This window comes from Zonotrichia albicollis, chromosome 7 (genome assembly GCF_047830755.1).
Source record: "Zonotrichia albicollis isolate bZonAlb1 chromosome 7, bZonAlb1.hap1, whole genome shotgun sequence".
Lineage (NCBI taxonomy): Eukaryota > Metazoa > Chordata > Aves > Passeriformes > Passerellidae > Zonotrichia > Zonotrichia albicollis.
The window spans coordinates 32,220,002-32,247,204 of record NC_133825.1 but is presented as its reverse complement, the minus strand read 5'-3'; the positions used below and the strand labels follow the sequence as shown (position 1 = coordinate 32,247,204).

General features: G+C 45.6%; 2 protein-coding genes and 1 long non-coding RNA gene across 7 annotated transcripts in view; 1 reads left to right on the top strand and 2 right to left on the bottom strand.

Annotated features, from left to right (window-relative positions):
* The window catches only part of LOC102063576 (broad substrate specificity ATP-binding cassette transporter ABCG2), a 19,022-nt gene extending 9,130 nt beyond the window's left edge, over positions 1-9,892 (bottom strand). The window contains exons 1-7 of one of the 2 annotated variants that reach the window (XM_074544900.1): positions 9,773-9,892; positions 7,396-7,673; positions 6,762-6,821; positions 5,390-5,504; positions 3,006-3,158; positions 2,160-2,317; positions 945-1,096 (exon numbers count right to left, since the gene is read on the bottom strand). In XM_074544900.1, the coding sequence (XP_074401001.1) occupies positions 945-1,096; positions 2,160-2,317; positions 3,006-3,158; positions 5,390-5,504; positions 6,762-6,821; positions 7,396-7,673 (916 nt within the window). In that variant the 5' untranslated portion in view covers positions 9,773-9,892. Of the gene's footprint in view, positions 1-944; positions 1,097-2,159; positions 2,318-3,005; positions 3,159-5,389; positions 5,505-6,761; positions 6,822-7,395; positions 7,674-9,175; positions 9,649-9,772 lie in introns of those variants that run through there. The other variant, XM_074544899.1, reaches the window with a different exon arrangement.
* Positions 8,622-27,036, top strand: LOC113460878 (uncharacterized). Its single transcript, XR_003382740.2, has 3 exons — positions 8,622-8,946; positions 20,208-20,334; positions 25,022-27,036. It is a non-coding gene; the product is annotated as an uncharacterized LOC113460878 (long non-coding RNA).
* The window catches only part of PKD2L1 (polycystin 2 like 1, transient receptor potential cation channel), a 29,382-nt gene continuing 18,927 nt past the window's right edge, over positions 16,749-27,203 (bottom strand). For all 4 annotated transcript variants that reach the window (XM_074544898.1, XM_074544895.1, XM_074544896.1 and 1 more), the window contains 10 exons: positions 26,975-27,203; positions 26,436-26,606; positions 25,544-25,725; positions 24,454-24,574; positions 23,764-23,862; positions 22,928-23,049; positions 22,497-22,614; positions 22,131-22,267; positions 21,237-21,384; positions 16,749-20,255 (listed from right to left, as the gene is read on the bottom strand). In XM_074544898.1, coding sequence (XP_074400999.1) covers positions 20,070-20,255; positions 21,237-21,384; positions 22,131-22,267; positions 22,497-22,614; positions 22,928-23,049; positions 23,764-23,862; positions 24,454-24,574; positions 25,544-25,725; positions 26,436-26,606; positions 26,975-27,203 — 1,513 coding nt within the window. In that variant the 3' untranslated portion in view covers positions 16,749-20,069. The remainder of the gene's footprint in view (positions 20,256-21,236; positions 21,385-22,130; positions 22,268-22,496; positions 22,615-22,927; positions 23,050-23,763; positions 23,863-24,453; positions 24,575-25,543; positions 25,726-26,435; positions 26,607-26,974) is intronic.

The following is a 27,203-nucleotide window of genomic DNA, read 5'->3' as shown; positions in this document are numbered from 1 at the left end:
AAAAGCTTCTAAGTTGCTTATTTACTGATTTCAGGTGAGGAGGAATCTCTAACTTGCTTCTACCACATCTCAGTATGGACAACTCTTGCCTCCTTGCCATTGCTGTTCAACCACATTCTATTCTGAAAGACACACAGGTCCTCAGCAGAGGTTCCTGGATGTCTGCTCTACAGCCTCAGATATTTCCTCCAGAGGCTCAACTCTTGTTGGTGTTTCCCTGGTCACAAGGATGAGGAAGGGCTGTCCAAGAGCAGCTTCTTATAATACAGTTCTAAGTATGGGACAAGGAGGAAATTAAAAACAAACAAACCCAAAGACACTTCTACATCTTCCCTGAGAGAAAGGAAGTGGGCTACAAGGAGGAGGAGTAGAAGTACTGACATTGGTTAAAGCCCCCCCATTCAAACCAGGGAAAGCTTACAGTCTAATGAGTCCATGGTTGCATCTAAAGATTGGAAGTCTACTCTACATTCTCTGTTCATTACACCCTCACTCTGCTTACTTGAACAGAGGGCAGCCACTCAGCAATGCAACTATTAACCCACCTTAAGACACATCCAAATTCTGTCCTCTTGGTTGCCCACCTGCATTCAGTCTAGAGCATATTTTTGGATCAACCTGAACACATTGCTGCTAATCTGCAGGCTGTGGTTCAAAAACCACTGGATCTGCCACCAAGGCCTGGTACAACTACAAGCATTATCTAGTGATTCTTGGTTTTTGTCCTCATGCAAGGCAAAACAAAGGCAAGAGAGAACATGGTCTCTTGTCTGAAAATTTTTAGGTTTCTCATTGTGTCTTTTTCCTGTTCTAACATGACACTGCTTAGACTGTGTACATTTTCTACCATCCCAGTGATAGAAAAGCATGGGCCTATTATCCCATGCTAGGGCAAGAATCTACACAGGAGCCAGTTGCTTTTGCTCTTGGCATGGAAGACTTACCAATAGAACTGAAGTAGTCCAGGGCGTTTTTCGCAGGACCATGGTACAGCACCTTTCCTGAAGCCAGTAATGTCAGACTGTCAAACAGCTTGAATATGGAGTAGCGGGGCTGATGGATGGAAAATATGATGGTTCTCCCTCTTCTTGAGAGCCTGACATAGAAACAAAACATCTCTTAAGTACACCACACTTTGAGTTTCAGGAAGGCAAACCCCAAGTATCAAAATCCAAGACAAATACTTGGCAACTTCTCAGGGCTCTGACCCAGAAAAACCTTCCCTCCCTTCTCTGTCACGGTATCAGATGCTGCCTGCAAGACAGCACCCATCATTACAGGAGACCATCACTGCAGCCCAGGTAGCCAAAGTATGATGTTGTCTGTTGGTAGCAAAGCTTGAGGCCACAGCTGTGTATAAACCCTCCTTATGTGTTTTTTATACCAGATGTCCACCTAACTGCAACAGTCCTACTGTGATCAATGGCAATACCAGGTGGTACTTATCAGGCTCTGGAAGTCTGGTCAGATGAGACTTCTCTTAGCTCTTCTGCTGAAGATTTACTCTTAAGAAAATTCAAACCAAGTTTTCCTTGAAATTTGTCAGATGCTCTTTCAAGTGCTTTAGCACTGATGCCCAACAAGGACCCTTGATGATCAAAGACCTATATCCACAAACCCCAGACCAAAGCAACGCCCACAAGCAAAATCAGACAACTTGCCACAACACCAGGAGCAGGATTAGAAAGCCATTCTCATTAAATTACCCTCTTTCATCCTCCTTGCATGTAACTTTATTCTAATTGTCAGAAGACACCTCATCTCCAAAACACAGAACACTTAGGGTAAATTTGCAGGTGAAGTTTTATCTGAGCTCAAGACTGTTGTTGGGTAATAGACTCAGATGGAAGGCCAAGAAATTATGATTACAAGGTTTGACCTCCCAGTCCACTCTTTGTTGTGGCAAAGGGAAGCTGTCCAAGCTACATCTGCTTTTTGGGCTCCAATCCAATGCATGCTGTGGAAAGATTCCCATAAGCTTAAAAAGGCTTTGGAAGAGACCCAAACAAATAATTTACCACTACTTCTGAGTACATTTGTCTAGTTTTTATGTTTTTGTTTTTTAAAGGAGGACTAGAACTACTCAGTCATAAGAACATTCCTTTTTTTACTAATGATTTGACAACCAAATTGCAACACACTGAAGCACTGACTCTTACTTCTTCAGAAGGATGAGGACAGCATTGGCTGTGCTGGCATCAAGGCCAGTTGTTGGTTCATCCAGAAAAAGGACTGGTGGCTCTGTGATGAGCTCCATCCCAATGTTGGTTCTCTTCCGTTCCCCTCCAGACACTCCCCGGATCAATTCAGTTCCGACCTGCATGCAGAAGAAATCAGATATTTGCAACAAGACCCAGTCAGCACATGCTCTGGACTTGTGGGCTTTCCACATCCAGCAGCCATTTTCACTCTCAGAGTCCCTTTAATGAACTCTAGTTTGACCCAGTGTGAGGGACTGTGTAGCAGCATGCTAAGCCTGATTTTCAGAGGTACCAGGTGCCTTATGACTTCAGGGAACAAGGATGACACTGACAAGAGACAAAGTGGGGCCACAGCATTCAGAGGAGGGCATTGGTGTGTGGGGATGCCTTTTTTTGGTAGCTTGCCTGTTAATACAAGCTCTACACAGAACTTTTCCATCGAAGACCAGTTTTTCATCCCTCAGAGCTTTCAGAAATGAGAAAACAATTTTCTTGTCTTGTTTCACAAAGCCAGGAAGTGACTGAACAACTTTCCAAGATGCAATGACTAAGCGACTCTTTCCCTTCTGAATTTATACAACACTCTGGACATGGTCCAAAATCTTCCCCTTTTAGTAGCAAATACAAATACCTCTCTCCAAGCTCCCTCCTGAGCTGGAGACTGATTTCTCGCATGCAATATGGTTTAGTCAGGTTCCTGTTTGGCTTTCTGTAACTGCACTACACACACCATACTGCCCAGAGACAAGTTGTTCAATTTCCAGAGGTAGCAGGATTTCTGAGAAAGGTGTTCTTGCTGCTCACCTTAGCATCAGCCACTTTGCTTAATCCCAGCTCATTGATTATCTGGGTGACTCGCTCTTCCTTCTCTTTAATGCTGATGGAGCTGGGGAGTCGCAGTGCAGCAGAGAATTGCAGGTTCTCCCTCACTGTCATCGTGCCCATAACAACATCATCCTGAAAGTACAAATGGACAGTTGGAAAGACTCTTCAGCTGCTGAGAGGGCATAGGAGTCCCTTAGTGGCTGTTACTGCATAAGTTGCTTGCGTACCACAGTGGAACCCAGACTGAAGGACAACTCCTTCAAATTTTACATGACATGAAATTCAAAGTCGTTCAGTAGCAGTCAAAGGGAGACTGTAGCTCTGCAGGCTCCACAGCTTAAACCCAGCACCCCCTCAGCCTCCTTTCAGGCTGAGAAGTTCAAGTGCAGACAGTGCTGCTGTGTACTGCATGTGCATTTTTCTTACTAGCCAAAGTGAGGCAGAGCAGGTAGTGATTTTGTAGAGTGAAACTTCTGTGGGAGCCCAAGGACACTGCTAGCGCTCAGTGCTCAAGGTAGAGACGCTCAGGGAACCACCCTGGTCAGCTCTGTTCCCAGTTACAAGCCATACCTCGTTGTGGTCCAGAGCACCTGCTGAGTTCAGCTGCCAACAATGAGCTTTCCCCAGCTCCTCACTGGAAGCAGTTTCTCAGAGAAGAAATTGCACCAAGACACTCCTGCCATGCCTCAGCTATGTACAACTCTTGGACCTAAACCTTTCTTCTAAGGGCTACAAAAGCTTTAACAGTCACATGCCCTTTAAGGGAGAATCAAATCTATCCAGCTGACAGACATGGGCATCCTACAGCAACGTGCAACAACCATGAGCCAAATAAGAGATTTGTCATCAGGTCCATTCAGAGCTCCATGCGTCTCCATCACCCCCACTTTGGTATTTGCACCAATTCTGTATCCTACAATATGATGAAAAAAGGGCTGCAACACTGGGTAGCTGCTAAGAAAGATGCCTTTTACATCAGCCATCTTTGGAAGACATTCCCTAAGCTCCAGGGCAGCAGATTCTTGCCTGCTTTGGGACTCTGCCCACATCAGATGTAGTGCATCACTAGCACACATGATCTACCAGTCAACCATGTTTGGCACTGGAGTTAACAGAGGAACACAAGAATGTGCTGCTTCGCTGCCAAAGATGGTTTAGGCATTTCAAACCTCCCTTCCCACAGCCCCTCAGTCTCTGACCCCGGCCTCCCATTCTCCACTCTCAGATCCACCAACAGAACTGCTGAGTCACTCCACTGGAAACTGAACTGTGAATTTAACTTAATACCAAACATAACCAACAGTGGCATGACACCTTCACTCTCAGCATGAATGGAGAGACCACCAGCAGTTTTATAGGGATAACATATGATTTAGCATGCCTATATGCTTCTCTGCATAAAAATGATCCTATAATTATGTATTTAGGATTTAAATGTTGTTCCTAGTTTTCGGTCCATTTTACTGATCCAGGGAGTACTGCATGGGGTAGGAAGGGGGAGAGACCATTTAACATTTGACCAAGTTGCTTATCATTTTAAAGTTATGTTTGGTTGCTCTGGACATTTGAGAGACAAAGGTCTCAAACTGGAACCACTTGTGAGAAACTTACGGGCTTTTCACCAGCCACTGAGGATTTGGGGATCTCTGACCTGCAGGATCAAGATTTAGCATCAGTCTCATCCCATGGATCCTGCAGAGCCTCCCAGCTGGCAGCTTTCAGCTGCCTGTGTCACATCTGCCTGCAGTCAAAACCTTGGATGGTTTCCTGATTTGGCTTCTCATACAACTGCCAAGAATCCCCTTCTTCCCCAAGCTCCCCAGGGCTTTGAGGGTCTATTATTGGTCCAGGCCTCCACCCACTTCCGTAGATTCAGCTGGCTTTTCCTGTCTCCGAGTGGAATGGACCTCTGTCACAGCCAGCTAGAATCAGAGGAAGAACAGCAGGGATCTATTTATTTCCTAGAATTATTGTCTGATAGTTTGAAGCTACTTCTGCCAGCTAGAACGGCTTCTGAGTTTAACAAGAGATTTTGGGTGTCATGTTTTTTTTCTCCTTTTTTTAAAAATCTTTGCTAGCACTTCAGGGCCGAGCCCAAAGGCCAAGTCACAGTAGCCCAGCAATTTGGGCATCCATGTGGCTAGAGGAAAGACACACTTCTGTTCTTGACTAGGCTGGAGTAAGAGTTTGATCTTATTGTCTTCCATATCCCAGATTAAAACTAAAAACTGTAACAGCTGAGTTATCAAATTAGGCTCTGTAGGGATCACTAAAAATTACCTAAACTAGTGGTTGATGCTTCCTCCTCTTATGTGGTCTTCCATCCCAAGATCTCCCAGGCCCCCAGGAAGGCAGTTACTCACCTGCACAACATATCCTGAGATGCACTTGAAATTTGGAGGTTGTGGGATGCCATCTATAAGCACTTCTCCAGACAGACCTGCTGGGTCCTTTCTGGCAGCCAGCACATCTAGGAGACTTCAGACAAACACCAGGCATTAGGTTTTGCAATAACTGCTGCTTTTACCCTTGACTGGTTAAGTACCACCAGCCAGGACTGAGTTACAGCCTGCTCACAGTGTGCTGCAAACCAGAGGGCACAGGAAGGGGCTTCCCCTACTCTGCATGCTTTAGCTCTTTGTACACAAAGTCTGGTGTCCATCCAGGATTTTCCAGCACACGGTGTGCCACAGCAGTATGGCAGTGTACAGACGCTCACAATTCACAACAGTCAACCTCCTACAGACATAAACTTGGTCTGAGTATTTACAGATAACCTCAAATGCACAGAGACAAAAGCACCCTGCTGAGTCGCTGCAGGCTGCTCTCCAGCCAGGGGAGAACTGAACTAACTCCTCTTATCTCAAGGAAATTAGTCCATATGAGTGTAAAGACAGGAGTTAAGATTAATTCTAGAAAGTAATTTTTTTTAACGTATCACTGGATTCTCCTTACTGCCAGTGCAGAGGCCAGCCTGTCTGCCAGATAAGTAAACTGCCCTAACGAAGTGCTGCTCTTGAAAGCATGCTGATTAACCAGCAGTCTCCTTAGAAAAGAAGATCAATGGTCACCACAAAGACAGGCCTTTGTGAACCCTGGCCATATTTCCAAGTGTCTGACATTCTTAAAGTCAGAGTGTGACAAAAGAGCTCTCTTACCACAGGAGAGAAAACAGCATTAGCACTGGATGGAAACAGTCTACATGGCATTTCTCTGTGCCTTCATCCAAACAACTCAGAATGTGTGCACCCCCACCAGCAGGCCACAGCCAAGTTGGGGTAAGGATCCAGAGCATCCCACAGACTGCATTACACCATACTACTGTCAGTTGTCACAGAAGGGTCTGGCCTAGCAGCTTCAAGGAAATCTTGCTGCAGAGAGTTCAGAGGGGGTGACATCTTCCACGCCTCAGGGGAGCTTGTGCCCATCCCCACAGTGGGACAGAGCCTACATCTGAGCTCCAAACACCCCAGTTCTCCTTAACTTGGGCCACCATCAAAGATGACTGCAGTAATATGGAGCACCAACTGGAGCAGATGAAGCGTGTGACACGGTCATGGTGCAAGAACTTCAGCAAGGCTGACAGAGGGACAGGAGGTCAAGCTGCATCACCAGATCTCTCAAAGGCATGCAAAGGTCTAAGCGTGCAGATACCTCACATCTCCCCTAACCCTCAGAATCCCAAAAATACTTTGAAAAGCTGATTGTCCACTTAAAGGAGCAGAAGGTACTCACGAAGATTTTCCACTCCCTGTTGGCCCCAGGATAGCATTCAAGCCTGGTTTCATAATGCCACTGGAAGAAGGAAAGAGTTGTTAACAAATAAGGACATTTACAAGGACCACACATTTGCAGATTTTAGTAGATGTGAGATGTGAACAAAATGTTACTGAAAGAAAAACCTCAGAGATTAAAAACTTCTTAAATCTGAAATCAATAAGCATTCTTCCTTTCTGTCCCAGACTGCCAGTCAGAACAGAATGAGAACTGGACATAAAAAGCAATCTACATAAAACAGATTGTCTTCCCTGGACAGCAGGGTCTTGAAAAGAAGCAACAACTGCTCTCTGTTGCTCATTTCCTCTGACTGCACCTTGAACCATAGTTAAGAGAACCCTCAGATCTTCTGGCAGAAGAGTTCACACAAGTTTGGTCCTAATTTGCTCAGATCAATAACTGAAACTGCTTCAGCTATAACCCAGCTATTTTGCCTAAAAGCAAATCAAAGTGCTTACAAGAACTGCTGACTGGCAGGAGGGCAGTCATTTCTGTACCAGCACAGCTGGATCTGGAAGGTGACACGAGGTCACTGGTTCACAGCAGCAGATTAATTCCTACCCTCTAGTATTCCATTTAAGCAAACACTTACTTAACATTGTGAAGGATCTTCTTTTCCACGATTTTCCGTTTACAAAGGAATCCACTGGACTGCTTAACGGAGTACTGGATGTTATGGAAACTCACAACGGAGCCACGAGGAGATCGGAGGGACTCTTGTGTTGGAACAGAACGTTGGAAATGGCCCACTCCTTCCTCTTCTCCAACAGAAACAACGCTGTGATCGAACCTTGTGTCCGACATCATGCTCTTGTTACACAGGCCAAGCTCCACTGCACGGAGGTCACTGCTGTTTTGAGCAGTTCCCATCTGTTGAGGCAAAGAACACATAAACATGCAGGGAAGAAGATATGTGAACAAAGATTTCTCCAGAAAGTGCCTTGGAAGAGCAAGTTCATGACACCACAGCAATCGGTACACATGCCAAGTTTCCAAAAGGATGGGCATCCGCACCGGAAGACATCCAGTAGTCAGTCCCCAAAGGCACAGAAACCTACAGATTTGGAACTAACCTTTAAGGACAAGAAGTGTGTTCTTGAAGTAAATAATGCTTGCTCAAAGTGCATCTAATGAGGCAAAACCAAGCCTACCTATGACAGTCACCATCTTTGGCAACACAGTCAGTATTACTAAAGGAAGCTGCGACCACTTGTAGAGACTCAAGCTCACCTTCTTCAGTCATAACATGCTTACCCCTCCACCCCACAACAAAAATAGCAGAGAAAGCCTATTAATGAATCCATACAAAGAACCACAGCAACAAAAATGTTTGTGTTTACAAAAATGAAGGCCAGTCACATGCATCTTGTTCGCTGCACAAGTCTGTTTCAGGAATATCAATGTGATTAAAATAACAATTACACATGCTAAAAATTACTGTGATGCTGCAGAAGGCCAAGGTGCTCATCAGGTTAAAAGAGCAAGGAGAAAGACCTGTCCACAAACACACCCGCTGCTAGTTCCTCGAATTTTGTGTGAAAGTAGAAGTATCCCACGAACCACCCCTTTCCCACCATCTGCACTTCTTTCCTCACAGGTCTGAGAGGGTGGTAACTAGTAAAACCACCACTACAGCAGTAGTAGATTTCTCAGGGATAGAGAGATGGCCACCCTATTAGGAAACTAGAGCCACAAAAGCCAGGTTTAAAGAAATGGAAATTGTCCTTCCCTCTCTACCTCTTCCTATCTCTGAAAGCTCAACAAGTTGCATAAATTTTCTCCTGTATAAGTAAAATAAAAATCAGGGGCAAAGGAAGGGTTGTTTAGTTTGAACCTATACTGAACTCTAAGGCTAGTCGCCCATGGGAAAGAGCACAGGATATGCTGGTTACATCAGCAAGAGATGGCTTATACACTTGAAAGGTTGCACAACAGATGATGAGAAAAAAAAAACAACGGGATGATAGTGACACTAGGGACAAAGACCTTGTTAGACTTTCGAACATTTTTCTTGTATCTGTCCTGGCTAGGTTCTGCGGTTTAGTTCACCGTACACCCTTTTAGGCAGGGTTCTGTAAAGCTACCGATTAGCACTGGAAGCACGGAGGGCACGAGGACGAGAAAAGCCTAGCAGAGGCTACAGGTAGGCTCGGGCTGCAGCAGCACCTCTCGGCGGTGCCCGCCCTGTGTCTCCTACCCACGTCCAGCGGGCCGGTTTCGCCACTAAACCCGAGCCCGGACCCGACCCGGCCGGCCGCGCTCCTCTCTCCTCCCGCAGCCCGCGCCCGCCCGCAGCGTAGCTCCAGCCCCGGCCCCGCCAGGAGCGCTGCTCGGCCGCCCCCGCCCCGGCCCGGCCCGGCCCGCGCCGTTACCTCGCGGCTGCCGCGGAACTCGGAGTGGCGGCGGCTCTGCCTTGGCGGCGTTTTATAAGCGGGTCCGAGCGGCGGGTTACATAAAGCGGCGGCGGGGAGTGCCGGCCGTGGCACGCAAGCCCCGCCGGTCGCGGGCGAAGGCGGCGGTGATGGAGCCCCGCTCCGCGGGCGGCGCGACCCCCGGGGCGGTGCCGGCGCCGCGCGGGGCCGAGCCCGGCTGCGTGAGGGCCGCGCTGTGGGAGCGCTGCCCCCGCCGGCAGCGCTGGGCCCGGGGCGGCGGCGCGGAGCAGCCCCTGTGAGCCGGGGTGCCGCGGGCTGCCGGCGCCGTCAGCCCGCCTTCCGGGGCGAGAGAGCAGCGGGCAAAGCCGCGGTGTTCGCCCCTGGGAACCCCCGAGCGGGCGGCGGAAACGAGGAGCCCCGTGAAATTGCACGCGGCCCCTGCGCACCGCGGCACGGGAGGGACACTCTCCCTCCTGCCCTCCCGCCTCCTGGAAAAGTCATCACCCCCGGGGCATGGGGCCAGTCCGGCCGGGTCAGCCGGGGCCATTGGCCGCCCTAGCAGCCCTCCCCAGGGTGACACTCCCACTCGGACCTCACCCCTGCCGTGGCACGGTGCGCCTTGGTGGGCCCGGAGGCCGTCAGGACAGCCTGACAACCCGTTGTCCATCAGGTTGCCTCTCCGTGCTGCCATGTGTTCCCAGCTAGGGGAACGTGTGAAATCAGGAATATCGGATTTCCTTCAGTTTGTGGTCAAGCCTTCTTGTCTTCCCATTCTCAAGCACTATTGTCTTTACAAATAAGCTCTGTCTCCCCAGGTTCCTTGATATTGTGAATGCAGGAAAGCCCAATTTTATGGTTTACAAATACAATTTATGGCAAAGCTGTCGAGTCCTATTGCCTCTGGTTTGATTGCCTTTTGCAGCTCAGTACAGCATTGCTCTTTTTCCTAACTACACTTTTTGCTAGATCAATTTAAGGCTCAGCATTAGATAAGATTAAAAAACACCCTGGATCCTCAGGTCAATGAGAGCAGCATGCTAAAGAAAGCAGTGGAGAAGCAGCAGGACTCCTCGATTGTCTATCCAATCTACAATAATAATGGAAACTCCAAAGGCTCACCTCTCTCTTTTCCTCACCATACTTCCTAGGGTATGATGATAAACTCAGTGCCATTGATGCATTAGGCAGAAGACACCCACATCCTATGAAGCTGTATTGCTCTGTAGGGCTGACAGGAGTCAGCAGATGGGTTTATGAGGGTATTGAAATAGCCCTAGAGATCTCTCAGAAGAGCAGGTTTTGCCACAAGCTTGATGAATGCTATCTTCAGTCACTCTATGGGTCTTGAGTGGACTTGAGTTCATGTTTCCAATGTGATTTAACTTCCCCTTTTGGGGAAAATCTGCCTACATTGAAGACTTTTGCCCTAGCATTTCAGCAAACATGCACATCTCTGTCTCCAAAAATATTTCAATCCCAAATACTTACTACCCCTCAACAAGCTGTGGAGGCAGTCTCTTGTCACGTGCCTGGAACAGTGAGGCAAACAGAGCCTGTGTGCTTGGGAACAAAGGTGAGTATTTTCTGAGTCATGAACTTGCTGCTCCACATAGTGCCTGCACAGTGGTGCAGGAGAACAGCTCATTCGAGGAGCACAATTAAAAACTTCAGGTTATTTCTGACATCTTCAGTTGCACATCTGCTCCTCAGACAAAGGTGGTAGGTGCCTTCATGCTGGTCATTTTGGGAAATAATACTGCTCCTCCCACACTTCATGGAATAGAAAATCCACTTCTCTGTCCCCTGTGCCTAAACTCATCCCAATGACAAAGAAATAAGCAGAGACCCCAGATATGGGGAGGAACTACATCTGGCTGGAGGCTCTGGCTTTTCTCTAGCCCACTCTTCAAGCAGCAGTCTTCTAGGCTTCTTCAAGGAGAGCCTATTTCATCTCCCACCCCAATTAGGAGTATTTTTCAACTGTACCATGTTACTAGTCCAGTCAATCTAACTCATACTGTTGCTGAGGGAAGTATCTGCCAGTACAGGGACAGAAAACAGTGGCCAGGGCTGTAGTTATTGAAGACAAATACAACAAGCCTGATGACAGCCTGATGTTACTGTACTTTTCTCTTGCTCACCACTCTGCAGGCTGATAGGTATGCCAGCAAAGCTTTGTGCTCTTCATCCACTGAGAGGGGCATTTGCCCTGTAAACTGTCAGGCTTTATGCAGATTAAATGATGTGGTCTTCACAGAAAGACACCAAAAGCATAAGCCCAGTGTAAAGCCCTAGAAAGCACCAAGCTCCAATGCCCTGGTGCAACTACTGAGTGACATTAAACAAATAATGCTGCAGCCTTTGAAATGACATGTTGTTATAGCAAGGAAAGAGCAGCCTGGGTCATGTTTCAGATCTCCTGCAGGTTTCAGCACAGGTTTGAGATCTTTCCTTTTGTCCTGAACTCCTGCTGCCTTGAGCCTCTGATTTGGCTGCCACTACAAGGTTGCAGAGCAGGAGGGACCATGATATCATCCTGGGCATGAAGGAAGGGATCTAGCAGAAAGTGAGGCTTCGAGGAGTCCTGCTGCTTCTCCACTTTCTTTAGCATGCTGCTCCCATTGACCTGAGGATCCAGGGTGTTTTTTAATCCTACCTAATGCTGAATTTCATAAAGCTCATAGAATATTTCAGGGACTTGAACCAGCAAGAGAGTGTATAAGGAATATGTCCAGGAGGAGATGTATGATGATAAGTGCAATTGCCTTCTCTAATGAGTGAATCAAGAAGCAAATCCCAATGCTCACTGTATAAAAGCAGCTCTGAGATCAATGCAAAATATAGCAATATTAGACATGGTGCTTGAGTGATACTTTCTGGGCTCTTCTTTTCCAGAAGCTCCAGTAAACCACTCTAAAACACACACCCTGTACAGATCTGTACACATGTACTCAATCTGGTGCATCTACAAATTTAGCACTCTAGGCACAAAAAAACTCATTATGCTTTTTTCCACCCTGTTGCTCATCATGTTAAAGCTAGTGCTGACTAGCCTCCCTTACTTGGTTAAAGTGTTGCTTGCCTTGGGGAAGTTGACTTTTGCAAGACTTGCAAGATTATGTAGAAGTCTGACTCTGTCAAGTTTTGTTAATCATTTACTTCATTATCTGAATTCATAGTAGCACTAAATCCTTAATTGGTAAAAGATAAGGAAGGGTTCAAGCAAATCTAAGAATAAAGGAAATCATTATTTAACTAATGACACTACACTGAGATATCACAGGCTTCATTCTGACAGAAATAATGAGTAATTAAAATATAGGACCAACACAATTAAGTATTATCTGGTGAAGCAAGTAATCAGCCAAGAATGTCATAGGTAAAGCACCTAGTACATCTAAACCAGCATGACAGTTCTTCAGGAGTTAAAAAGATGACATCATAAATGTGCTGAGATTTTTATAGCTCCTACTGCTGCTGTTAGTAATGTGTTCAGGAGCCTGCTAAGGAGAAAGAAAGCTCCCATGTCCTCTCTAGCCAAGCAGGTCTGGGAGAGACACCAGCTCTGACTGCCCCTATAGTATTCTCAAGCCTTTAGGACAGGGCCTAGGACTTCAGACCAAGAAGTGCACCAAGCACAGAGGCCATAACACACAATCCCCAGTACAATTTTCTCCCACACTCAACCCAAACTCCTGTGCAGGACTCCTTCAAGTACAATTTGTCTTGCTATTAGTGAGTCAGGAATGGGCACTCCATCCTTCTGCTTCCCTTTTGAGGGCCTCAGTGCCTGCAGGAGGCTAACGGGATTAGTGTGTTTTATCAGTCCCAACTCAGCTCTGCAGAGGTCAGTTCTCTTGCTAGACATGAATGTTGACATACACATTGTTACGTAGGCATTTCACCTCCTTCCTCAGGAGCAAAGTCCAGGCTGCCCTATGAGACATTCCTAAAAACTGTTTAACTTTTATCCACTCCCAAGGCCTGAGCTGCTGCCATTAGGATTTGTTGTGGCAGCCCTGAACACATTCAGACTTTTTTTTTGCAGTAGGTGCTGTACACCCAGAGTTGCAGAGTATTCTTCCCCCAAGGGACTGTACACAATTGTAAGAGTGTGAGATATCATTATAGCAAACAGCTTGCATTCTGGAGGAGAGATAAAAAATAGCTCTGTCTTATCCATGACTTGTCCCTTCTTTTGTGCCTTCCTAGAGGCTCACTAGTGCTCTGTGACCTTAACAGAGAACTACTGTGCCATGACACAAGGTAGAGCATCACAGTAGGTGAAAGAAAAAGTGTAAAGGCTCAGAAATCTCAGTTGTCCCCTACTCTGATGCAGACTGCAGGAAAATCACATTTGTAAACAAGTAAACTGAGGAAGAAAAACAGGCAATCACCAGGTAGCAAGTGTTATCAAAGATAACCCAAACCAGAAAGCCAGACTAAATGTTTGGATTTTTGTCTTGAAGATGAAGGCAGTAACAAAGAGGAGAACAAAGAGAAGGAAGCACTTGGTTGCACAACTCACCCAGTAATGCCGCAGGAAAAAGCAGAACACTCTAGGATACTTATGCCAGAGTTCTTTGTACTCACCTTCCATCTGGCCTCTCTGGTTATGTTTCACTATGTTCCAACTCATCTCTATATTTGGCTTTTTCAGTAAAGCCACTGCCTGGAGTCTGTCTTGGCCAGGGCAGCTCAGGTTTTCTGACTGTGTTGCTCTGCTCCTCTCCAGACTAAATTTTTCTCTCCTACATTGGAAATGGCTGTGTAAGTGGAGATGACAAGTGCACACAAAAGGGGCAGGGGTAGCCCAGGGTCACCCGGGAGCCACTGAAGGCTGGTGAGGTGTCCTAGGCCTGGAGGTAGTACTCATTAATCAGGGGAGGCAGGGCAGGTAGAGTCACAACAGAAATGCCAAGGTAGGTGTGAATGGAGAGTAAATGGGAGCGTGGGTGTAGAACACCAGGAGTGGCAAGTGTTGATGACATTGAGCTTAGCTTCTCACCAGGACAGCAGCACATGTAGGGGTAGCTCCTCCAGGCACTCAGAGTGGGAGACAAGGGACAATGAGTAAATCTTAATGACTCACAGAAGAGGGACAGAGCAAGAAATTGATCACTGTCATCTCCTAAAGCATGCGAAAAGACACATTCATATACAACCCTTGGTCACCAGGCTAAGGATGGAGGAGATACAACAGGTCTCTAGCTGATGTTCCTTGTTCTATGTCATGACAAGGACCCTGACCCCAGCCCCTGGAAATAGGTCCTCATGTCCAAATGCTGAACAGTTCCATTGGGCACATCTCTCCTTCCTCATGAGTATTTGGTAAGAGAACAGAAGCAAGTACAATCTGTTCTGTTTTACAATAAGGTCATCCTATTCTCTTCATGGTAAAGAATGCCTGCTGGTGGCATGGCCTCTCCTAGGCCTGAAAAGAATAAAACTCTTTGAAGCAGAAGAGGCAGTATTCCTGAAAGGATTCAGAAAGCCTACTTCTCCTGTTGCTGTAACACTTCTCAATTGTGTAGGAAACTGAGAAGAAGCTCTGCCCTTTTTGTCTGCTCCAGAAGTCTTTGTATGTGCTTTCAAAGCCTGCTCTATTACTGAGCTCCAAACATGTCTGAACAACCTGGGTGGTTTGCAACATTCCAGCAATAGGTCTGCAGGTGTGTGTGTGCACAGATACGGAGTTTTTCTCTCTGAGCTTGCCCTTTACTATTATTTCTGATGCTTTTTGCACAAAAGGACCCCACAGGGACTCACAGCCACTGGAAATGATCACTTGGGATGGCTTCCTAGTCCCTTCTCAGGCAGCATAAGCAAAGCCAGCTTCAAGTTCCTGCTTTGCATCTTGCTCTGAGTGGCTGTTTCATAGGCTGCTGTGCCTTCTGGCACCTAGAAGTGAGTGTACCATCAGAGTATCGATTGGTATCTTCTGGGGACACAGTGGCCAGGAAGCAGCACCATCCAGAGCAGTTTGGGGCATCCTGTGCTCTACAGCCCTGTTACTGCCATGCACACAGGCTCTCTTGGTAACTTGCTATGGCACGCCTCAGCAAAGCTGGCTGATTCAGGCTGGAGACCAGGCTGAACAGCTTCTGTTTTGTCAACTGAACTTTTGCACTCCTCCTTCAGCACTCTTCAGCCAGGGCTTTATCTCACCACACCCCGCGGGGCTGGCACCCTTCTGTCATCTGCCTGAGTGCCTCGCATGTGTACAGCATGGCTGGCTGGCAATGAGCTGCGCCTGGCATTTGCCACCTCTATAAAAGGGCCATGAGCAGGGCCAGAGGTGCTGAACTGTGCCATGCCTCTCCAAAACCCAGCACATTCACGTTATCACATCCCTTAACCTCTGAGGCCGGGCATGGGGACCTGGCACTCACTGAAGTTCCTGCTACTTTTACTGCTCTCCACTCCCAGGCTCCTTGCTTTCATGTTTGGAGACCTGGAATTAGGGTTTGTGTGACCAGCAAAAGGATGGCGCATCATCTGGGCTCGTAATTTGCTAGATCATCAGGTACTGACTACTCCCCTCCCTTTTTCATTATTGCTGATAAACTCTGAATACTGATAGTTGTTCCCCAGTGTTGCTCTTTTTCTCGTAGGACTCCTTCTAGGGTGTGTCTGTAAAACATACAGGGGCAGGGCAGCCTCCAGCTAACAACCTTTGGTGCTAAAGACCAGTTAGCAGCAGCTCCAGGCTAATAATAGCACTCACTAAGAGCTTTTCACAAGACTGAAAAAAATTAGCAAAACCTGTACAAATCCTTTTTACAGGTTGTAGGGAGAATTATAACCTGCCTGAGATAGATAAAGCTTGCAACAAGTTCTGAAGTGTGAGGGTCTAGTATTGTAAATTACCTGTTGGAATCCATGGATTTTGCTTCTGTCTTTTCTCTCTCACCACGAACGGAGTGTTTCTGTATCTCAATTTCTTTCAGTAAAACAAACGACAGATTTGTTTCTGTGCATTGAAAATGGAAGAGAAGGGACTGTAGGTGCAAAAGGTTGTGAGTAGCGCTGACTGACATCTGCTGGTAAAACGAACCAGGCTGATAAGCTTGGCTGTATTTGTAGGAGGTCGGGGGGTTTCTTTTGTGTTCCTTTAAAACGTGAAAAGTTAGGCTTGCTCATTGTTAAGACTATTGGCATCATGTTCTTGGGGAGACACAACCAGGAGCTTCCCGTGCTCATGGCCACAGCTGGTTGGGGCTGCTTATTGCCAATGCCTGAGCCTCCTCTCGGACATCACTGCCATGCCCTTCCCTGCACACATCCATGAATCTCTCTCTGCCTCACTTGTGCTTTGAAATCATGGCTAGGACACGCTTTCCTTCCCCCTTGGCTCTGGATCAGGAGCACACACACCTGCCAGAGTGGGCCTCAGACTACATCCACTGCTAGTGCCAACATAAATAACAGTGATAACTGCTGAATCTCTTCAAAGGACTTTATGCTTCTCCAAACCTCTTCCCCAAGATTTTAACCACTTCAAGGCACAGCTGGTCCAGTGCAGTTTGGAAGGCTACGCTCTATAGATTGAACCAAAACACAATCACACACCTTTTTTTTTGAGGAACAAATACTTTACTTAACCCATCAGGCATGTATCATCTAAGTAATATCAGCTCCTGATGGGAGGCCTGACAACATGTATTTGGAAAGAAAAGCTGTATGAACTTACCATTTGGTGTATTGATGTTACTTTTCAACCAGCATGGAAAACACAATTGACAGTTGCACAAAGAACAGACAAGGCACAGTTAGTGGCATAAAAATGTACATGAAATATGAGATTAATGCAGGCACACGCCAGTAACAGAAGTTGTTTTACACTGAGAAGCACTAGCACTACTAAAATCACACCACAGGGGGAAGTGGTCTTTCTGCCAGGAAGGGGAAAAACAGCTGACCTGGGAGACCACTATAGCCTGCAGTTCTTGTCTGATCACAGCCAGAGCAGGTTTAGGGCTCCTCAGCATGGCAGGCTGAGTGCTGCCCCCCAAGTCCAAGGGAGAGGAAGCTGCCAGGCTGTCCTTGCCAGAGAGAAGGGGAGAGCTCTGGCAAACCAGGCTAGAGTCTCCTGCCTTTACCAGAGACAGGCGGAGTGAGGGGCAGACATCTCTCACAGCTGCAGTGGCCTGTGGACACTCCCATGTTCTTCCTTTGCAGGGGAAAACTGGCTTCCCAAATTTCAGGCAGACTAAAGAGCAGACTCAGTGCTTGGGAGCTGGTTGTCTGATGCTCTTGGTCACTGTCCCACGGATCTGAGTTCAGCTGTCACACTTCTGCACTTCACCTGCCTTCCCTGATAGTTACGGGAGTCCCTTGCAGAAAGGAGCAGGGGGTGAAGGTTATCTTGGTGTCTAGTGACAGGCAGGGCTCTTACACTGTGCTGCTGTGGCTGCAGCACCCCTGCCACAGTGGGATGTTATGTGTGGGGCTGGTTTTGGGGTTTGGCTTAGAAGGGGAACAGAAAGAAACACTGGGCAATGCAGAAAGGGAGGTTCTGAGTCACCTTCTCTGTTGAACAGAGCAGCCAAACAACGCTCTCCCTTGTGAGAAATCTGAGGCTTTGTAAAGCCAAGATTTACAGATCGTAAGTTTTACTTTCATTTTCTTGGCAGAACCTGATTTCAGGATCCTGTTACCCTCACAGTAGTTATTTCTGGGTTAAGAAGCTCAGCCTCAGCCAGCAACATATCTTACACTGGCTACTAGCACAGGTTCAGCCACCTGAAGCAGACAACTGCTGCTTGGATCTCTCCAAAAATGCCAGACTTAGTTCCTAAAAGATCAGCATCCCAAGCATTTGTTATCTGTGCAGTAATACAGACTCAGAATTTCATCCAGTAATTTGAGTTCATGGCAAAGGCAGACACTTTCAGAGACCTCAAAAGAGCAGCCATTTTTTTTCTTGCTTTGCAATTATGCCTTGGTATACTTGTAGTCTACTCTGGAGCCAGGATCTAAAACAAGGTCTTACAAATTAATTTATAAGAACCTTCCTCTGTGCCTTTCAAATCACAGAAGACCTGATGAATTGACTACAAAGGGCTGTGTGCACTATTTGAGCCCATTATAGAGCACATAGTTCCTCTGTTCAGTCACAGTTTAGCATATGAATTTTCTGTTTAATTAAAATTTGGAGGGGAAAAAAGCCTATTTTAGGAAGTTCTCCTGACAGGCTGTTTTCTTCTGAACAAGATAATAGCTTCAATGCAGAGAGGAGGAGGATGTAAGCAACACCATTGTTCTGTTTTCAGCCAGAAAAGCTGAAGGTAAGACGTTCTGCTCAATTCTGAATTCAGTGGAACTGGGAGTGAAGAAACATGGCAATATCTCACAGTCTTGCCCCCAACAGCAGGACCAGCTGATGATGGGAAGTGAATCATGAGACCCTGCAGTTCCTGCCTCTATAGCTCCTGTTTGAAATCTAAGCTCCCTGTGGGCTGGGCAACAAGCTCCTTCTCACAGCTCCTGGCGGGCCCTTGGAGTTGATTGACAGTCTGCTTCAATTTACCAAGACTATCTTGTGGCTGTGGCAGCCCTGAAACCTGGCCCATCTGAGGACAGGGCTCACCCTGAGGCCCTTCAGACACTGCCAGAGGCTTTCCCCAGAATGCAGTGAACATCCATCTTAAAAAAGGTGGCAATACAGGATGCTTCTGCACAAGGTCCCAGCTAAACCTGTCACTGCACTGCACACTAAACAGTGTAGCAGTAATGAGAACTGTTAGCAGTGGTCTAGTACAGCTCACATTTCTATTGGCTTTAAGCCTATGGACCCTATTTGAGGTTAACTGTGGCAGAATATCAGTCATTAAGGTATTTGAAATATATTTACAATGGCCCTGTAATAGCAGCAATAGCCTGCACCAATTACAAGGAAAAAGAGAAGCCTCAGCAAACAGAAAAATGCTTGGAAAAAAAGTATTTTGCATGTGGTAAAAAAACTGACACTCATTTTCACAATATTCTTCAATGCAAATGGTGTCAGTGCTCATAACTGCAAATTTGTTTCCTTCACAAAAACAAGAAGCATCAAACTTCATAAATGGGGTGCTAGTTTGCAAGGTGCAATTTAAGGAGTGTGAAAATAAATGACATATTTCTTACTGTCAACAGCTATGTTAGAAATCATATAACTAGAAGTTTGTTCCCTAACACTCAGACCTAGGACTCCACCAACTGCTTCTCATTTTAGAATATTTCAGACCTTCTCCCAGTTACACTGGTGTCAACTCTTATTGTATCTTATTGTTATCCAGTTAAGCACCAGTAACCTCTTTCCTCAACACCTGAAGCTAAGGTACAGAGAGGGTTACCAAGGTAATATGGAAACAAACTACAACGGAACAAAACTGGCCGTAACCAGGTAGAAAAAACTACATTTCTTCTTCCCATTTCACACTGGTGACTACATTCTGCTTTCTTTACGTGACAGCCATATCTGTCTCCTGCAGACCAGCGTGTGTTGGGAGCAAGCTGCAATATGCTTATCTGGACACAAACGGTCAGAATTCTGGGCTCCCTACGTTTTGGGGAAGGCTAGATAGACAATGTTGTGCCAGCCTGTTCAGAGGCAGAAACCTAATATATCACCTAGTGCCAAATTTCACCTCTTCCTGACATATGGTACAGGGGAGAAGGTGAAGGGGGACAGAAGTTCTAGCTCTGTGATGTCATACATCATTACACTGGAGAATAGCATCCCTGATTTTTCACATTAAGAATTCCTGGCAAGAGTGGTGTCTGTGTCCAGCTCTCTGGATTATCCTAATAGTGGGGGAACAACTGACAGTGACTTGGTACCATGGCAGCCAGACTGGGAGCACTGGGCTGTGAGCACTGCTATAACTGGCTGGAAGTTCTTCTAGACTGGCTAGAAGTTCTTGGGCACCTGAGACCCCAGCACACTTGACTTGGGCAAGATGTGATAGACCCCATTTTGGGAAGAGTTGCCACTCATGTTGTTTCTCTGTATGTGTTCTGTCCCCCGACTTTCTCCTTCTTTTCCCAGCTGGTCTAGGCTCTGGAGGTGCAGCTCTTCCTGACTGGCTTCTTCCTCCTGTGAACAAGAAGAAAGTGTGACCTGCAATGTCAGCAAGCTACCAAGAAGTCTAGCAACACTGTAGGAGAGAGGCAAGGTGTGCATGATACTAAAACATCTTCCCACATTCTCTCAGAAATTAGAACAAGCCTGCCTATTAAAGATCCAATACACTGATGAATGCACATTCAAGCTTTAGACAAACAAGGAGAGATTCATCCCTTTTCATCCTTTATGAGCACCTTCACAGAAATGCTGTGGCACAGCAAATCTGCAAACACTTGCATAAGATTTTGGGCATGTTCAAAGGAGTAGGACCTCCCAAAGCACTCTTTCAAATGCAAAGGGATAGCAAGACTACTCTGCAAAAGGGAGACTTCTTTCTGACTCTGCTAGGTCACTTTGTGCTGTTTGGCTATTCTCATTGTTGAAGCCACAAAACCATGGAGTAGTGACATGGCTCCCACATGCCTTGCTGCCTTTGACTTTAAAGCTGAAGATCCAAAATACACTGGTTGACTCAATATGGGCACTCTTTGGCAAAAGTCACAGTGTTATGCTATAAGCACACGGTTGGCCAATCTTCCACCACACATGTGATGAATGATCCACAGGCAAGATGTTAAGATCACAGTCCACAACAGCCATGAGCTGCTCTTGCTGGAAAGGACAGTTTGATAATTTTAATGCCTGAAGATGAGCAGCTAGAAAGCAACTGACAGTAGGTAAATTTTACCCACTCCCATAGAGTTGAGTCTGGCCTCAAAGGAGCCAGAAGATGTGTTTAAAGGTATTAGGGTTAATCGTGGGGACATGAAAACAAGAGGCTTTATGTCATTTTGGTTAAACAGAAAAGGATTGATCATATACCCTGCCCAAGCCTTTTTATCTGAAGTCAATGAAGATTGGAAAAGCAAAGATGATACCAGGCCTTTTCTCCCAGCAGAGCTAGTCACCTGATCTGAAGCTGGTTCAAATGCATGGTGGAGGGCTACCAACCTTGCTAACATCACCCAGTGGTTTGCCCAACAGATCCTTCTTCTTCAGCTCTTTTCTTTCTGGCACATCAAGCTTGTTCACCACTGCATCAATCTTGTAGCCAATGCTGTTTATGGACTGTTCCAGCTGCAGCACACGATGCAGGAGGCTGAGGGAGACATGGAGAGCATTTGTAAGCTTTTTCCTGTGATGAGTCAAGGGATTTGCTGCAGACATCTCCCAGAGACCTCAAATAGAAGTGAATGCTCCCAGATCACTGATTATGTCACCTACTGCTACACTGTGTTTTCATCTGTAATCAGTGGTTCTCTTTAGGATGGATCTAGACACAGCATAATTCCATTATTAAATATTGCACCTGCCTCTCCTTTGATATGGCCCTATGGGGTTTGCTCAGTGTTTCTCAGTAGCAGAATCAAGATATACTGATTCACTCTGCTGTGTTTATCCTGTGCTCCTCCTATGGAGAAAATAGTCAAGTGTTATTCTTGGAACTGAAGGATAAAGGCCAACTAGGCTATAAATCAGGGATATTTATTGCTACAGGACCTTCTGTAAAGGTACCAGCTTTCCCTCACCCAGTTATTTGGGCCACCTTCTGACCTGAAACATGCCAGCATAATGCCTGTGGCTAGATGACAGCTGAAGAGGTTAATCAAGAAGCAGAAAGCAAAATTCCTCAATTGAGTCTTTTACAGGAAGAAGTAAACTACGTTACTAGAACAGTCCCAGCTATCTCCTGACCTGCTTATTTACACATGTGCAAGATAAAAGGGACAAGATCTTACTGAAACTGCTCAGCATCACTGTAAAGAGTTACATCAGGGAAGGAAGCAGCAGGAAATTGGACCCCTCATTTGCTGGGTGTTTAAACTACTGACAGCACAAACATACACTTGGAACTCTTCTTTGGAGACCCAGGTGGCCTTATTGCTGTGGTTATTCCTTGCTTCCATGTAGGTCAGATTCTCATCCAGGTTGTTGTCAGCATAGGATTTCCCCAAATTTTCAATCTCTGTATTCAGAGCAACCTGGAAAACAAAGGAACTCCTGCAAATATGGATACTAACTCTGTGGCTGGCTTTACTGTCAATGACACAGAGCTTCACAGGCAACAATACATTCAGCTGCATGCAGGTGGAGTTGGAACTATATTTTAGTTGCCTGCTTAGTTCATACTATAAACCCAAAGATTCCTGAGGCCACTTTGCAGTGATGTCTGCCAAACAAAATTTTTTTTTTCCTTGCCCATTTTTTTACCCTTTTTGCCTCTAGGTCATGCTTCATCTGCTGTTGCTCCGCTTCATCAAGGATGCGGTTGCCATCTTTGTCAAATCTGGAGAAAGCTGCTGTGATCTCATGGTCTGCATGGCCCAGTCTGCAAATGAATAGAAAGAGAAAGCTCAAAGCATAGAATTATACAGTTAAGCTGTAACAGAGTGGGAATTTTGAAATCAGTGTATTGTTTCCTCCTGTCACTGATAAACCTAAACATCCCAAATGGGCAAGAGATAGTTATACAATCCTATTTAGAACAGGAAATTAAATATTTGAGAAAAGATAATTTTTTATTCTTAAATTGCCCAGATCTGAGCTAATCACTCTTCTTGTCTTGAAAAGCAGAAAATTTAAATTACCTGTATTACTAAGAGAAAGGACTAAGTGGACATCCCTCAAACTGACTCACTTACTCCTTCAAGCTGTTCTTGAAGTCTTCAAAGTCCAGTTGTGTTGTTCCATTCTGCAGGGCTTTCTGCACATCAGAAATCTGCTCCTTCTTCAGCTTCAGCCTCGTGAGTGTCCGGTTGTAGCTCTGTGACCAAAGACACAGACACAGAATCATGCACGCAGAACAGTGAAAAGTAGAGCAGAGTGGGCAGTGTGATACAGGTGAGCATATGCTAAGTAATAGCAGGAGTTTTCAAGCTCTCCACAAGCAAAAAATAAAGCACTGCAGGATAAACCTCATTTCCAAACTAGAATCACACCTTCAAAGTGACACTAACATGCTAATCTTCTGCTTTTCTCACCCCAGTTCTTCCTTTATCTGATTTCCCAACACATCAGCTCAAATACTATTCCTTGTAAAATATTGATCTCACAGCAGAATTGTGACCTTCCAGGAACTTTTCTGGAATTGCCCATGGGAAAGACAGATTTAACTGCTAGAATTGTGCCACTGTAATTGGCTCAACTTAGCACAGCAGGATTTGCCATGTTATCAAAGTACATTTTATGAAGGACTGAAAGAGCTTTGTCCAAAGACCATACTGGGAAGAAAAGTCTCTCAGAAACACTACATAAAGTAACAGGATTCACCCAATACCTGCATTCTCATCTTCCCATTGGCAAAGGTCTGGGAGCTTGATTTATCCCAGAAAGGAATTGTGACTGTTGTGCACACAAAGAAGGGGGGTCTGGATTGGCAGCCACTGTTTCTCTCTAGTAAATTCCACTTAGGTCAGGGACTTCCAAAAAATGCTTCATGATTTAGCTAGAAAGTAGCACAGCTTTCACTATTCATCACCTGCTTCAAGATGTCAGAGAGCTGCAGCTCATCCTTCTGGCTTGAAAGCTCCTCCTTGACTTCTGAGTAGGTGTCATTGATGATGGCCAGGAACATGTTCTAGGAAAAGGGGAAGCAGTGAGATGAATATGCATGAGACATCCTGCCTGCTCCAGCAGCTGAAACAGCAAGAAACAGACACAGATGTGCAAGACTTAGTTAAACAAGGAGTTGTTTCCCTATGGGAACAATCCCTATGGGATATCTCTTGGGCAAATTAAAGAGGGTCAAGTAAAGGCCTGCTTCAGCCACACCATGTTTTCTAAAGTTTTTGCAGTTAAAGCAGTGGCTGAAAGTATATTTGTTCCTACCTCAAATACTACCTTTGGTTTCTCTTGCAAAATCTTAGGTTACATATGGACTCCTGACACTGAGTGTTTAACCTGGTTATTATGAACATTCCTCTGCATCCATTGCCTAGGAAGCCAGTCAGTTTCAGTTTTCACCTTAAGAGATGGCCCTTAATCACCCTAAATAAGCAAATCCCCACTTGTAGTAACACACTCTTTACCTACTGTGGTCTATTTGCACTGCAAAGCTATTGTAACTGAAACTCCTTTTTTAAGCATTTTCACCTAACCCAGGGATTGTCAGGAGGGGTCTCTCAAATACTGCTTTCAATACAGGCACAAGAAGGACTTTGTTGCTTACCAGAAGCACAAAGAAAACAAAGAACACATAGGTGACAAAGTAAAGAGGCCCAAGGACCCTGTTGGCATTGTCAATGGAATTGTAGTCAAAATCACCAAGAATGATCCGAAACTGGGTGAAACTGGGGGAAAGAAAGGGCACAGGGTCACACAAAGGCACACATAAACAGTCCTGAACCTCCCTGAAGCCCAGATGGGCACAGGCGCAAACCAGAGCAGGGTCTAAGTCACTCCAGAGTGGCAAGTTAAATGCATCCATAGTATTTCAGGGGTGAAGTAAGCTGATCTGGTTAGAGCAAGAAGAAAATAAAACATGGTTTCCACATAAATTCAGGCTGTTCAAAGTGTGTTTTGGTATAAATAGGAGTCAAAACCAAAACAATCTGAATTTTCCCTGATTAAAGGCATTTGACTCAATGAAGCCATCTCTTGCAAGAAAGTTTGTGAGACTCTGGAGGGACATTAGAACTGGATAGTGCTCTTCAACGTTTTGTAGTTCATAGCCCCTATAATGATGGGTGTTTAAGTGTATTGATCTCAAGCTTCCTTATCTCTGTTTTCTCTTGTAGACCCTTCAAAGGCAAGACTTGGATGCCCAGAGGTCTGTGGGACACAAGCTGAAAACCGTTGTTGTAGCAGATACCTCCATTAACATCGCACATTACTTGAGCAGGCCCATGGACTGCAGGATTGTCTGAGATGGGATTTTAACTCACTTCCCCAACACTCCTTTCCTTCCACTGTGCTCATGCACCCACCTCCATCTCAGATATATTGATCAGTATCTGTGGGATTTCTATGGAAATAGACATCCTTACCAATATCCACCATCTCTTGTCCTTACTGATGAACACCAGAAAAACAGAAATCTGCATGTAGCCCTCAGTGTTCTTTTTGTGTTCTTTTGTCCATGAAGATGTCAGTCACAACCAGAAGGCTGTGAGCAACTTATTAACTATTGTGGCTTTATTACAATGAGATACAACAGGTGTCTGATTGTCATTGAGATTTGCAACTGGGGGGAAGAGTGGAAAGCAGCTAAAATTATTTTGATAAAATTATGGAAACACAGTACTAACTTACACACTTACATGCATTTAACAAAGGTACTGAAGTTTTCCACTTGTGTCCCAAAAAGAAGGTAACCCAGCTGGGCGTAGGCAAAGAAGACAATGAAGAACATGATGGCAAAGCCCAGGATGTCCTTGGCACAACGTGCCAGTGTGGAGGAGAGCTGGGTCATTGTTTTGTTAAAGCTAATGTACTTGAATATCTGCAGGATGGAAGAATGGGGACAAAGTTAGGCCAAACCACCAGCTAGGTCAGTCCCTCTCACACATGCACGTGCTTACTAAGACAAGAGGTTCACTACAGGATCAAAGTACTGAAGAGAAAGGTGGCTAGGGAATGGTGGCTTAATCTTCAGGACATTTATCCCAGGTGTGCCACCATCCTTCTCTGGGTTCATAAACATATGACTTTGTTCCCTTTGTCCAAGTTAAATATAAACAGGGACCGCTATAAGAACAAATCTCTTAAGGCTGATGAGGAGCCCCTTGGTGGCTTTCTGCCACACCAAGATGCTTTAGTTGAAATGCAAAGTCCATGTCAACAGATGAGTCATTTCCAGCTCTTTGAATGATCATAATGGAAAAAAATATGGTTTGCAGATTATTCTCAAGAATACCAAAATAGTATAGGATGGGCAAAGTTACATGGTACTCAGCATTTTCTAAAACCACTTTTACACCACAATGTCTGAGCTCATATCCCTGACGGTTACCTCTGAATAACTGACCCCAGAATGAAGGGTGAAAAGTTGCCCAGGTTAACTGCAAAACAGACCATATGACTTCAAGGAAAATTCTCTGTTCTATAGCTGTTACACTCATTTACTCAGAGGGATGGAAGAGACAACCCTCAAGCTGTGCAGAAAGAGAGGCCTGACCGGAGACCTGGCACCTCCCAGATCCCTTACAGTACCTTGATCCAGGCAAAAAATAAGTTGACTGCATTCATATTGTTGTACTGGGTCTGCCAGAACGCCAGGAATTCAAAGTCTGCATAGGTGTTGGGGTGCTCCAGCAGCTCTCCCAGCAGCCTGTTCACCTCAGTGGTGCGAAAGATGTGAAACCCAATGGCAACAATGGAAAGCTGCAAAGAGGAAGAGGAATAATCTGCAGTAATCACTGTTTCTGTGCTTTCCATGGAAATTAAATGTCACAGAACTCATTGCAATCCCACTTCAGAGCTGCAGTCTAGTGGTGGGCTATGAAAATATCGCCTTGATGTGCTGAATGATACCCTGACTTCAGTCTCTTGGGCATCTGTAAGAATTTTCTCCTAGCAGTTCTTCCAGACAGAAGAGCATGTGTCCATTTACTCTGCTGTTCATTTTAGTATTAGAGCAAAACATGTGCCAGTTCTTGTCTTATCTAGAATAATTTCCACTTTCCTTCATTTATTTTGGCTCTTACACACTCCTGCCATTCCTCCCCCAAAAAGTGAGCAAGGATCCTCACCAGAATGACAACCACATCCAGAATGTTCCAGATGCTGGTGAAGTACTTAAACTTGTGGATACGGAGCTCCAAAGCCTCTTCCACCACATAGTAGAAGATGAAGACACAGAATACAGTTTCACAGGCAACAATGAAGAAGTCCCATGTGCTGACATATCGTATAAGCTTCACTGTCCGGATTTGCCAGGAGGGAATGGCACCACCAGTGGCTGGAAACTCAACCACTAAC